A 13,911-nucleotide genomic window follows, 5' to 3' on the forward strand; every position below is an offset into this window, starting at 1 on the left:
TGTTAAAACTGAAAGTGTGGTATGGTCCCATTGTTGCAAAGCTGTAATATACTCTTACGTGACCATGTTGGAGTTTTTGGAATACCATATGAAAACCTGTGGGTTGTGAGACTTCCGGGTATCTTTATGGCCTTGTTTATACTTTGCTGAATTGCTTGCATTTTTTCTTTTGTTTCATTATGAACAGTAACGATGAAAATTCCAAAAAAAGTTCGACGTGTTGCAAAGACATGATTTCTGTTTCACTCCTAGGCTTTTTCCCCTAAGTTCTTGATTTTGTCAAAACACTTTCCTAGGAAAAAACCATATTGGAAACTGAATGTCATTAAGATAACAAAATCGGATTTCATTAATCCAACAAATATACCAAGACCAGACTCTATGTCTGGCTTTGGATTCTCTCCACAAGTCTTCTCCCAGGCAGCCCCCTCTCCCTGAGAGAGAGATGGGTACATTTAGCCGCATTTTGGGTTAATTTTATGCAACTTTCCAAGGAGCTTAGGCGCTGGGAGTCTCTAGACTCTTTTAAAGATTTCCCCCTTAGATTTCCGATATTCCTGTGCACCCTGAGGAAGTCTTAATGAGTGTGCTTCTCCTTCGTTTAGTGGATAGAGACCCTTGTATGTGTGTTTCCCTGTTCCAGCAGCTTTAAAAAAATAAAAAAAATTTTTTTGGCCATGCCACATGGCATGTGGGGATCTTAATTCCCAGACCAGGGATCGAGAAATACAGCTTTTAAAAACATCACCTTCTACACCAAGTTGATGGTTCTTTTGTTTATCTTCTTATCACAGTTAGCAGGAAAAAGTGAATTCATACAAAGTGGAGAGGGTTGGAAATATTGAAGAATATTGTTATTACTCAATAATAAACAGCAGGAAAACCTTTGGAAATAAAACCAATCTTCACAGCATTTTTATGAGTCATATAAAAATCAGTGGTTAACCTACTTTACTGCATTGTAGAAGTCCCATAAGCAAAGCTCATTCACCCTGATTCTTTGTAATTCCCCATGAAAAAAAAAAAGATAATTAAAGAAATGTCCAATGTGTACAAGGTTTATGAAATTCGTATATTAACGATTTCCCTTACAGTAAAAGCAACTTCTATTTTTAATAAGATGCTACCAGCTTTTTGTTTGATTGACCTGACTTAATCAGGAGCAGCCTAGCATGGGCTCACAGTAAGGATGGCTTGCAAGTATATTAAGAAAGATGTATCAAACTGGCAGATCCACCAAGTATTTTTAGCTCTGAAATTTGAGTTAGAGCTATTATATGTGCTGTTTTTCCCCAAGAAACTTGTCTGCCTTGTCAGTTGAGTAGCTGTGGCTGGGGATACTGTTTTGTAGTAAGCTCATCAATTAAACATTTGAAGTTCAGTACATGCCATAGTAACCTTTTTGATCAGTTTTGGGAAGGAAAATGTGAAGAGGTTTTGGTGAAAATAAAGTGGTTAGATGGCTCTGCGCCACTGATTTCTGTGAATGCCGCACCCTAATTTTAATTCACCGCAGCTTTCCAAGTGCTATGAAAAGGTTGAAAAGGCGCTGAGTGCAGGGGACCCCTGCACAAGTGGATATGTGTCTTTGAATTACCTAAAGATTGTCCTCGACACCTTTGTATACCGATTACCAAGAAGAATTTTCATCCAGTTAATGAAAAGGTAAGAGTCCCATTGTTTCCTTGACGTTTCCCCCCCCAGACGTCAATCGTGAGAATAAGGAACAGCTTCATTTATATTTTATTAATGTTTTAGACTTTTTTTTGCCACTGAAAATTTCAAACACATGCAAAAGTAAAGAGAATAATGCACTGAACCCACGAATGCGCCCACCACCCGTCTCAAACATTCCCCTCCTGGCCAATCATTTCATCCCTACCCTGGCCCACCTCTCCTCTACCGCAGATATTTTTGAAGCAACTACCAGACATCATATTTCATTGAAAAGATCTCACTATGTCTCTTGAAAAGAACTCTTGCAAGAAACATGGTGCAAATACTGTTTCACACTTAATAGAATTATCAATAGTATTAATAAACATCCAGTTGGGATTCAGATGTAACTGATTGTCTCCCATTTTCTTTTATAACTAATTTAATCTGTACATTGCAATCTGCCATAATTCGTTTTTAATCTATAGGGACCCTCTCCATTTGCTTATTTTTTTCCTGCTTAAGATGCGTTCATAGAATAGGTCTGGGTTGTTTGTTATGTGGAGTTTCTTAGAACCTGAACCTGACTGACTGCAACCCGCAGTGGCATGTAACCTGCTCTCCTGTCTCCCCCCCCAGCCCCGCCCCTGAATTGGTAGGTACACAGATCCAGGTTCAATTCTGGGGGCAAGAATGCCTCACAGGTGCTAGCGAGCATGCGTGCACTGCTTATCTTTCTCCTTGTGATGTCAGCAGCTGTGTTGATCATCCCTGTACCCGATTGTGAAGTGGTGACACTGAGTGTCTCCTTTCTCCTTTTCTCACCTGGAGTGCTTCTGTAATGAGAGCTTCCCGTCTCCCACCGTCTGGTAACCGTGAGACACAGAATAAGAGAGGCAGCAGCTCCTTGGTTCTTTCCCTTCGCTTACTGCTTTTCAAAATAATGAATTGTGTTCCCAGCATCCTCTAGAAGTGAGCAATGAGTGATTCTTCTTAAAAAAAATATGATTATGAACTCATGAGTGTTGACATATTTGGTGTGTTTCAATTTACTAGAGTTATTATTCCCCTCGATCCTCAGCTTGACCTGTCTTGGCCAGGGGAGCCTTTTCCTGTTGGCTCTGAGTCCTGCTGGGTGACCCTCGTAAGTCCTTGGGTAGCACTTCTTGGTGTCAAGGAATGCCCAGGCCCTTCTGGGACATCTCTTGCCCACACCTGGAGTCAGTCGTTTCTCCCAGGACCCCTGTTTCCTTTCAGTTGGAAGTGGTATATATAGACCGACCTCTGGGTGAGGAATACTGTCTTTGGTTTACCCGGCTTTCTGTCCAGGTAGCTAGAAATCCTTTTCTCCGGGGACGTAGGGTTGAGGCTGATGGAAGCTTGTCCTGCGAAACTCTGAATCGTTACAGGACACCTCGGGGTCACCTGGAAAGGAGAGGCATGAGAGACAGAGAAGGAGAAAATAGTACCGATCCAGACCACGGCACCTCCTTCCCTTCTCAGCACCCTGCGTGTCACCGTCACTTAAGTCTTCAGGTTCCTTTTAGTTCTGCATGCATTTTTCGTTTAATCGGTCAGTCACCATGCAATTCCTGAGCACTTGCCTAGGAACTCGCTGGGGACTAAGAAAGCCACGATCCCTGCCCTCGAAGAGCTTTACCTGCTGGCAGGGATACTGATGTCAACAAACACACACGGAATGAAATAAAATGTGCAGGGTGATGAAGGCTCCAGGGCTTCCCTGATGGCTCAGTTGGTCAAGAATCTGCCAGCAATGCAGGAGACCCCAGTTTGATTCCTGGGTTGGGAAGATCCCCTGGAAAAGCATAGGCTACCCACTCCAGAGTTCTTGGGCTTCCCTGGTGGCTCAGCTGGTAAAGAATCTGCCCACAATGCGGGAGACCTGGGTTCGATCCCTGGGTTAGGAAGTTCCCCTGGAGAAGGAAAGGGCTACCCACCCCAGCATTCTGGCCTGGAGAATCCCATGGACTGTGCAGTCCATGGGGTTGCAGAGTCGGACACGACTGAGTGAGGTATATGAAGGCAGTGGAGAGGTTGGCAAGGACGTAACGGAGAATAACGGCAACTCAGACCATTCTAGGGTGGCTGGGCTGGAGGGGCCTCTCTGAATGAGTGAGGTCAGGGAGAGCAGCCCAGGGCAGAGCCTCCTGGGCAGGGCCACAGCCCTGTTGGGGGGCTGCGCCTGGAGCCCTGTTCTGGGGACTCAAAGAAGCTAGTGCCTGGAGGCAAGCTGACAAGCGAGCAAGAGGGCGGAGACCTGCGGCGGAGGCAGGCAGGGCCGGCAGGGACTGGAGCTTGTGGTAAGCGAGGGGGTTGCAGACAGGCTTTGTCGGGGGATTCCACCTAGAGACCCCATCTTCAGGCACACGGCTTCCTCCTTGGCCGGCACCTTCTTTCCTCAGAGTGTATTTCTAAAAGTCTCATTTGCCCGCAGAGTGTGAATGTTTTCCCGAATTTTTATAAGAATTGCCAAGAATTGTTGTTTTCTCGGAAGATAGCAGTGACTTACATTGCTGTCAACGCGGTGTGAGGGTTCCGGTTTCATATTCTTTTCAGTGCTAAATATTAACATTGTATTAAAATATTGATGACCTAAGAGGTGTGAAACGGTAACCCCCTTATTGCTCTAACTTATGTCTCTTGGAGGGATTGTTGAGGTTGGACTTCCCATGAGCCCAGAATGCTCTTTAGGTCCTAATTGGTCAATGGCCCCACGGATGGTTTTTCATGTCATTTTCATCACCTTTTTGTTTAATAATTTTTTGTAATTATTTCATTATTCACAGAGAACCCTTTTCTGTCACAGGTGCTGCAGCTGTTTTTCCCAGCTTGCTTTTTCCCTTTCATTGTGATTCCTCATTGTTTAGAAGTTTACATTTTAACATCATCAAATGCACTAATCTTTGTCCTTTGCAACGTCTTCTGTTGCTTCTACCAGTTATCATTCTTGTCTAGGCTTGATAAAAACTCTTTTCTACCCTGCTTGTTTTTCCATTTCTTTGAACACAAAACGCTTCAGTCCCTCCTGAAGTAAGATGGGTGTCCCAACTAAAATATTTTTTTCCAAACATATAATTTATTTACACCACCACTTTTTATGTAATCCTTTCCCTCCCGTTGTTTTTAATGTCCACGTTGTGCCATTAACTTATCCATAATTTGGTTTAATGTGTGTTTCTGTATTCTGTCCCGCCACTCTGTAGATTTCTCTTGAGCCGGAACATTTCTGTCCACGGTTCTGTCTGCGGTTGGCCATCCGACAGCCCTGTTTTCTGTGAAATCTTGGGAGAGAACACGGAGGTCCCCACACTGTCACGGTTCTTTGTTTCTCATCTGTTTCTTGAGTTACATAGTGACTGTTGAAGGACTTACCCCTGATTGCGTCACTTTCTAAGCTAAGAAGGGAGAATCTGCTTCTGCCGTGAAAGCAGTGGCCTCCGAAGGGTGAATGAGAAAAGGGACTCGTGTTCCCGGCAGGTGGCACTGGGGGGGCCCCTGCCTGGTGCTGACCTCTGCTTTCCCGTGCTCTCCTCTCAAGCCCCCCAGAAGGTGGTTGGGACACCTGGTGTTGCTAGAGGAAACTCTTTAATTCCTCTCAATGTTTGTAATCTGAGCATCACAAGAAGCCACGAGTCGTCTTCTAAAATTTAGGCTTAGTCTTTTTGTTAACATACCAGGACGTGCCCATGATTGCACTGGACATATTCTGCATGACTTTTGTGTTTAAACAGTGATTTAAGGGTTCATTAAGAAACCTGTGCATGACTGTTGACAGCTCTATTTATAATCACCCCAAACTGGAACCAGCCCAAGGTACCTCAGCAGGTGATTGGATCAGCAAGCTGCTTTACATCTACACGATAGACTATTTCTCAGCAACAAGAAGGAAAGAACTGTTGATACCTACACATGGATGACTCTCAGACACGTGCTGCGTGAGAGAACCCAGTCTCGAAGGTTCCTACCACAGGAGCCTGGTCATCCCATGGTGGGCGAGAGGAGACCCTTATCACTACCCAGTCTCAAAGGCTCCTACCGTAGGAGCCTAGTTATCCCATGGTGGGCGAGAGGAGACCCTCATCACTACCCAGTCTCGAAGGCTCCTACCGTAGGAGCCTGGTTATCCCATGGTGGGCGAGAGGAGACCCTCATCACTCCAGCGTGAATGGTGGGGGAGGGCCTGACTCCAGAGGGCCAGCAGCAGGGAGGCTGTGGAGGATGAGGCAGTCCTGGGTTCTGTGTGGGGCGGTGGTTCTGTGAATCTACACGTGTGATAAATTTGTGTAAATGTGTACACGCAAACCCATTTTTACTGCACTTGAAATTGAGAGAGAAAGTTTTAAAACTCATCCCTTTTTTAAGGCAAACAATACAGAAAAGAATAAAGGAGGAAGTAAAATAAAATCTAAACTCTCATGCCCTACAAAATGATTTCAGAAATTATTCTCCTATCACATTTAAGAATGGAAAGAAAAAAAATAGGCATTTTTTTAAAGTTTATTTTTAAAAAATACTCCAGATCTAGGACCTAAATTAACAACTCTTAACAGCTTGGTAATGAGACATAAAATCTTGATCCAAATGTTAGGGACGTTAAAAGCTATTTTCCATATATATATATATTCTAATGTAATGGTAGGCTGTAATTGAACCGATATCTTGACCTTTATTACTAACATGCTGTGCTTTTCATTGTCGCCTAGCCTTTTATATAAAATAGATCTATTAAAAACAAAACCAGTGTTTAAATATGAAGAATGAGGTTTGCGGGAGAGTTGAGAGGATGGAATAAATGCTGTGACTTGCACGTTCACCAGAGCCTGGGCTTCATCCATCCATCACGTGAACAGGTCCCCACTCAGAAGCATCTCCCGGTGAGAAATTTCCCATCCATGCTGGGAACATTAGTAGCCTGGCAGAGCTATGCAAACAAAAAGCAAGCCATTTAGCCCAAATTATATGAAGTGTAGAAGCAATATCCTGGGATATATTTTCAGTTATTGGCCAAACCTTTTTTAACCCACACGTCTAGGATTTCTTCTATTTGTGTGACATTCTAGAAAGGGCAAAACAGTGGGAATGGAGGAGAGATGATAATCGCAGGACTGGGGTGGGGGACGCTGTGACTCACGGCGGGCAGCACCAGGAGATTTTGGTGTGAGGGAGCTGTTCTCTCTTGGATTGTGGGCCTTTTCGTCTGGCAGTGCACTGGGCAGGGTCCAGGCAGAAAACAGGTGGCATGTAAGTTTACCGAAGGAACTTTTACCCTGGTGAAGGCAGGGCGAAATGTGCAATCAGTAGAAGGGAAAGCATTTCTCTCTCCTAGGTCTGAAGGGGCAAGAGAGGAAGGAGTTAGTGAGAGGAGCAAGAAGGTCGCTGAAGGAGGCAGCCACCCAAGAGCAGATAAGGCCTTCAGCAGGAGTGCGGCCAGAGCCACGCTCAGCCCAGCGGGGAGGGGCTGGGGGGTAACCGGCCTGCTCTCTCCTTTTGCCGTCCAGTCCTGCTGCCGCCTCCCACTGGCCAGCCCGTCTGAGAGCCAGAGGCACGAGGGGCCGGTTGAAGCAGGTCACCAGGATGCTGTGCAGAGGGGAGGAGGGCAGAGAGTGGGTCTGGAAGGACGTGTCCGGCGCTGGCCATTCTCAGCCTCGGCGACCTTGGAGGGATGAAAGCCCTGGTCCTTTGTAGAGATGAAAGCCTTGTGTCCCCAGGCAGGAGCTGCTCAAAGTCCCCACACGAAATCTAGGATGTTAGCTCTATGAAATATCCGTAGCTACGTTCGAGACGCCAGGGGCTATGTGGATTTGCACACGTGAATGCCATCATCACCTGATTATATTTGCAATAATCCGGTCAGTTTCTAATACCCAAGTATTAGTAGCTTTTGCATGGGTGGCCAGGTGATTTCAATGAGAAGGTTGTAGAAATCAATCCTTTTCCCACCCCTCATCTCCACACGTTGCCAGAGGCACGAGTGTCTACACTTACCCACGGAAGTGGTATTACTTCTTGTCCGCTCTCTTATGAAGGGTGGGGTCTCCTCTTTGGCCTTTCCTATCAGCACAGCCCTTATTCCACGGAGAGCAAAACCAATGTGAGGGTTCTGCAGTGACTAAGAATACTTACTCCAATTACATTTTCTGAACCTGAAGGAGCAACCAGGGGATGAGTCGATGCTCTTACTGGACCCACTGTAAAGTGGACTTGAGCTCCATCTCGTCGTCGTTCATTTGCTCAGTTGTGTCCAACTCACTGCGACTCCATGGACCGCAGTACACCAGGCTTCCCTGTCCACTATCTCCCAGAGTTTGCTCAAACTCATGTCCATTGAGTCGGCTCCATCTACCACCTCCATAAGCCTCTGACCTACACACCATGCTGGCACTTCGGTTCTTCAGAGATTATCATTAGTCTGGAGCCACTATCTATTCATCCTGAATGTGAAAACCAAATTTATGTTTCTTCTCGTTAACCCAGAGATGGAGTCACATGCTGCTATAAGACCCCCACCTGGCTTCATGGGATGGGAAAGATCGATTGGGAGTAATACTAGCCTCCCAGCATCAGAATCCAGAGGGATAGGGGCCCGAGGAAATAAGAGGAGCCCCTGGGGCATTTTTAAAGTCTTGTTGAATTCGTTTCAATGCTGCTTCTGTTTTATGTTTTGGTTTTCTGGCCCTGAGGCATGCAGGATCTTAGCTGCCTGACCAGGGAGCGAAACGGTACCCCCTGCATTGGAAGGTGAAGTCTCAACCACTAAACTGCCAAGGAAGTCCCCAGAGGCATTTTTAAGAATTAAAAAACCCAGCAATATCCACCTTTGTGACTTTGGTTAATAATGGTTACTCGTGTGATTAGCAAAATTATCTGCTGACTCAATTTTTTGAAAACTACATTTATTCATGTTGATTATAAAAACTGTACAGGCTCAAACTAGAAAATAGAAAAAACGATAAAAAAATTACCCATAATTGTAATAGCCAGAGATGGCCACTATTAATATTTTTGTCTATTTCCTTCCAGAATTTTTATGTGTGTGCATGGACACATGCTCCATACATGCTTAACATGGTTGATGCCATATGAGAAATAAATTATGTTCTGTTTTCTTACAGAATATTACATCAGGAGGATTTTTTTATGTTGTTAAAAAAAAAACCTTTGAACTTAATTTTTAACAGCTGCCTAATGTTTTGTCAGCCCTTAAGTCAAAGGTTTTGAATGCTTCCAAGGTTTACATTCCATTTTGCTAAGATGCCCTTCAGAAAAATGTGGATTTATTCTCAGGAGTGAGGTTCATGAGAGTGCTTTTCACCAGCATTTAACATTGCTGTCTTTAAAGACTTGCTAATTTGATAGGTGAAAGAGCAGTGCCTCGTCGTTATTCTGATTTATGTGACCTTGATCGCTGCGGGGTTGGCACGCTTTTCGTGTTTAACAGTTATATGTACTTCCTTCATGAACAACTGCTTGCTCAGGTCCTTTGACCATTTCCTAAAATGGTCAAAAATATTGTGGTCCCAGTACAAGTCATATAAAGTTCTTTCTCAAGCGTATAGCTTAATGGGCTTCCCTGGTGGCTCATATGGTTAAGAACCTGCCTGCAATGTGGGGACCAGGGTTTGGTCCCTGGGTTGGGGAGATCCCCTGGAGAAGGGAATGACAACCCACTCCAGTATTTTTGCCTGGAGAATCCCATGGACAGATAAGCCTGGCGGGCTGCAGTCCATGGAGACACAAAGAGTCGGACACAACTGAGTGACTAACACACAGTTTAATGAGTTTTGGCAACTGTGTGTGTTTAGTAACCACTCCCTGAGTAAATGTATGGAACGCTCCGTCACCCTGTGCTGTGCTCCTGCACTTTGAAAGCAGTCCCTCCCCTGACCTCTCGGCCCCAGGACCGCTGGTCTGCTCTCTGTCACTGTCTCTGCAATTTGGTTATTTTTTGGCGTGCTCACAAATGGGATATGCGGTCTTTTGTGTGTGACTACTTTTTCTTTCACTTTCCAAGTTTTAAGATTCATCCATGTTGCTGCACATCTAAATGTTCCACTGATTGTTTTTGCTGAGTAGTATCCCATGGATATTCCCCAATTTGTTTATCTACTCAGCCATTGATAGACATCTGGATTGTTTTCAGTTTGGGGACATTGTAGAAAGCGTTGCTATGAACATTCACATACAGGTCTCATTTTGTGTAGATATGTTTTTATTTCTCTTGGGTGAAATACTTAGTAGTAAAATTGCTGGGTTGTATGATGAATGTGGGCCTTCTAGGTAGCTCAGTGGTAAAGAATCCACCTACCAATACAGGAGACTCAGGTTCGAACCCTGGGTGGAGAAGATCCCGGGAGAAGAAAACTCCAGTTTTTTGGCCTGGGAAATCCCATGGGCTGAAGAGCCTGGCGGGCTACAGTCCAGGGGGTCGGAAAACAGTGGGATACGACTTAGAGACTAAACAGCAACAACAGTGATGAGTGGATCTTAAATTTATCAGACGCTGTCAAACCACTTTCCAAAGTCACTGTATCGACTTGCAGTTCCACCAGCAGTATGTAAGAAAGCCAGATGCTTCACTTCCTCACCGAAGCTTCGGTACTGCCAGTCTTCCTAATTTTAGCCATTCTAGTTTGTGTAGTGGAAAAGGCAATGGCACTCCACTCCAGTACTCTTGCCTGGAAAATCCCATGGACAGAGGAGCCTGGTAGGCTGCAGTCCATGGGGTCGCTAAGCGTCGGACACGACTGAGCGACTTCACTTTGACTTTTCACTTTCATGCATTGGAGGAGGAAATGGCAACCCACTCCAGTGTTCTTGCCTGTAGAGTCCCAGGGACGGGGGAGCCTGGTGCGCTGCCGTCTATGGGGTCGCACAGAGTCGGACACGACTGAAGCGAATTAGCAGCAGCAGCAGCAGTTTGTGTAGAGCTATTTCTATTTTTAACTCCTATTTTTTCTGATGACTAATGATTTTGAGACTCTCTTCGTGTGATTATTGGCCATTTGTATCTCTCCTTTTGTTAATGCAAAGCATTTGTCTATTTTTACAGGATCGTTTCTCCCCCTGTTACTGGTGTGTGCACGTTCAGTTGCCCCGAGTCTCCTGCGTTGGCGGGTGTGCTCTTACCGCTTGTGCTCCTCTTTATGTGTTCAGGATATTAGCTCTCTGTCACATACATGTTTTTCAAATATCTTCGTTCAGTATGGCTTGCTTTTTCATTTTCTTAACGTGGTCTTTTGAAGTACAGAAGTATTTTTGTTTTGATGAAGTACATTTTATCCATTAAAATTTTTATGGGTAATTTTTGGGGAGTTCATTTTCAGAAACCTTTGCCTAACCCGATAGCACAAGGATTTTATCTTGCCTTATCTTTTCTTCTAGAAGTTTAATAATTTTAGCTCCTACATTTAGGTCCATCTCTAGTTAATTTTTGTATATGGTATGAGGTCAAGGTTCATTCTGTTCCTGCACAGATATTCATTTGTTGAAAAGGTGATCATTTCCCTAATGAATTACTTTGCACCTTTGTCAAAAATTAATTGACCGCATACGTGTGAGTGTGTTTCTGGACTCTGTCCTCTTCCAGAAGTTGTAAGAATACATCTTGAAACAGTGCCACACTGTTGTCTTGATTACTGTAGCTAAATAGTAAGTCTTGAAATTTACTTGTGTAAGTCCTCTACACTTGTTCTTTTCTTTCAAAATTGTTTGACTGTTGAAGGTTCTTTGCCTTCCTGTATATTCATTCAGCTTGTCAATATGTTTTTTTAAAAAAGAAAGAAAGCAAGTTTGCTAAAATTTTGTTAAGTAACATTGGGGAGATTTGCCACTTTTCTGAGTACATTGGGAAGATTTTTTCACTTTAATAATATTGTTTTCCATTCCATGAGCACGGTACATCTTTCTGTTTATTTAGGTCTTTAATTTCCTCAGGCAAGATTTTGTTGTTTACAATGCTCAGATATTACACATATTATGTTGTATGTATTCCTAAATATTTTTATTTTTTGATGCTAATGTAAATGAATTAAAAATTTTTTCATTTTCTCACTATTCATGGCTAATACTAACAAATACAATTGACTTTTTTGGTTATTGACTTTACAATATGGTGACCTTACTAAATTCACTGATTAATTTGTTCTAATACTTTTACTGTGGATTCCTTAGTGTTTTTTCCTAAATAGACAGACATTGTGCCTCTAAGTAAAGGCAAGGTTGCATCTTCCTTTGCAATCTGTATGCCTTTTTTTTTTTTTGCCATATATTACTAGGTAGGACATTAAGTATGACAATAGGACATTAAGTACAATGCTGAGCAAAAGTGGTGGGATTAGACACCCTTGCCTTGTTCCTGATGTTAGGTAGAAACCATTCCATCTTAAACTATAGTGATGTCAGCCATGGATTTCTTGTAGATGCCCTTATTAGGTTAAGGGATTTCCTTTCTATTCCTATTTAGTTGAATTTTAAAAACTGTATGTTGATTTTTGTCAAATGTTTTCCTACATCTATTCTGACGATCATGTACTTCTCCATTATCCCATTAATATTGTGAATTACATGGATTGATTTTCAGATGCTAAGCCACTTTTGCATCCTGGGATTAAACCCCACTTGGCCCTGATAGATTATCCCATGTATATACTGTTCAATTTTATTTGCTAAAATTTGTTAAGGTTTTTTTTGGTATCTTTTTTTCATGAGTGACGATTTGTCTAAAGCTGTCTTTTATTATACATTTGTTTTGAGAGGCTAGCACTGGCCTGGGAAATGTGTTGGGATCTGTTTCCTTCCCCTCCGTTTTCTGACTGGCATTGCTACTACTGCTGCCGTCATTATTACTACTGCTACCGTTTTCCTTAAATGTTTGATAGAGCTCATCTGAGAAGCCATTTAGGTTTGAAGTTTTCTTTAGGGGACTGTTTTGAATTACAAATTTCAATTAAAAAATTATATAGAACTATTCAAGTTTTCTGTTTCTTCTTGGGTCATTTTTGGTAATTTGTGTTTTTCAGTAAATTTCATTTCATCTTGGGTTTCCTTGGTGGCTCAGAAGGTAAAGCATCTGTCTGCAATGTGGGAGACCTGGGTTCGATCCCTGGGTCAAAGAGATCCCCTGGAGAAGGAAATGGCAACCCACTCCAGTACTCTTGTCTGGAAGATTCCATGGACAGAGGAGCCTGATAGGCTTCAGTCCACGGGGTCACAAAGAGTCAGTCATGACTGAGCAACTTCACTTTCATTTCATCTTAATTATGTCTGATGCTCTTTTTATTCCTTTCTGAGGAGCCAAGGTCTCTGTCTGCTATCATTTTTGTTCAGCCTAAAGAACTTCCCTTGTTGAGGAATATGTGTACTGACTCCAAATTGGGAAAGGAGTACATCAAGGCTGTATATTGTCACCCTGCTTATTTAACTTATATGCAGAGTACATCATGTGAAATGCTGGGCTGGATGAAGCACAAGCTGGAATCAAGATTGCTGGGAAAAATATCAATAACGTGAGACATGAAGATGACACCATGCTAATGGCAGAAAGTGAAGAAGAATTAAAGAGCCTCCTGATGAAAGTGAAAGAGGAGCATGAAAAAGTTGGCTTAAAACTCAACATTCAGAAAACTAAGATCATGGCATCTGGTCCCGTCACTTCATGGCAAATAGATGGGGAAACAATGGAAACAGTCAGAGACTTTATTTTTGGGGGCTTCAAAATCACTGCTGATGGTGACTGCAGCCTTGAAATTAAAAGACGCTTGCTCCTTGGAAGAAAAGCAGTGACCAACCTAGACAGCATATTAAAAAGCAGAGACATTACTTTGCTTTCAAAGGTTCATCTAGTCAAAGCTATGGTTTTTCCAGTAGTCATGTATGGATATGAGAGTTGGACTATAAAGAAAGCTGAGCGGTGAAGAATTGATGCTTTTGAACTGTGGTGTTGAAGAAGACTCTTGAGAGTCCCTTGGACTGCAAGGAGATCCAACCAGTCCATCCTAAAGGAAATCAGTCCTGAATATTCGTTGGAAGGACTGATGCTGAAGCTGAAACTCCAGTACTTTGGCCACCTGATGCGAAGAACTGACGCATTTGAAAAGACCCTGATGCTGGGAGGGATTGGGGGCAGGAGGAGAAGGGAATGACAGAGGATGAGATATTGGATGACATCACTGACTCGATGGACATGAGTTTGAGTAGGCTCCGGGAGTTGGTGATGGACCGGGAGGCCTGGCATGC

The 13,911-nt window shown here is 43.3% G+C and overlaps 1 protein-coding gene across 3 annotated transcripts in view; it reads left to right on the forward strand.

Moving 5' to 3' along the window:
- The window catches only part of EFCAB6 (EF-hand calcium binding domain 6), a 252,818-nt gene that overhangs the window by 92,217 nt on the left and 146,690 nt on the right, over nucleotides 1-13,911 (forward strand). For all 3 annotated transcript variants that reach the window (XM_027540564.1, XM_027540563.1, XM_027540565.1), the window contains one exon: nucleotides 1,517-1,665. In XM_027540564.1, coding sequence (XP_027396365.1) covers nucleotides 1,517-1,665 — 149 coding nt within the window. The remainder of the gene's footprint in view (nucleotides 1-1,516; nucleotides 1,666-13,911) is intronic.

Source organism: Bos indicus x Bos taurus, chromosome 5, assembly GCF_003369695.1.
Source record: "Bos indicus x Bos taurus breed Angus x Brahman F1 hybrid chromosome 5, Bos_hybrid_MaternalHap_v2.0, whole genome shotgun sequence".
Taxonomy (NCBI): Eukaryota; Metazoa; Chordata; class Mammalia; order Artiodactyla; family Bovidae; genus Bos; species Bos indicus x Bos taurus.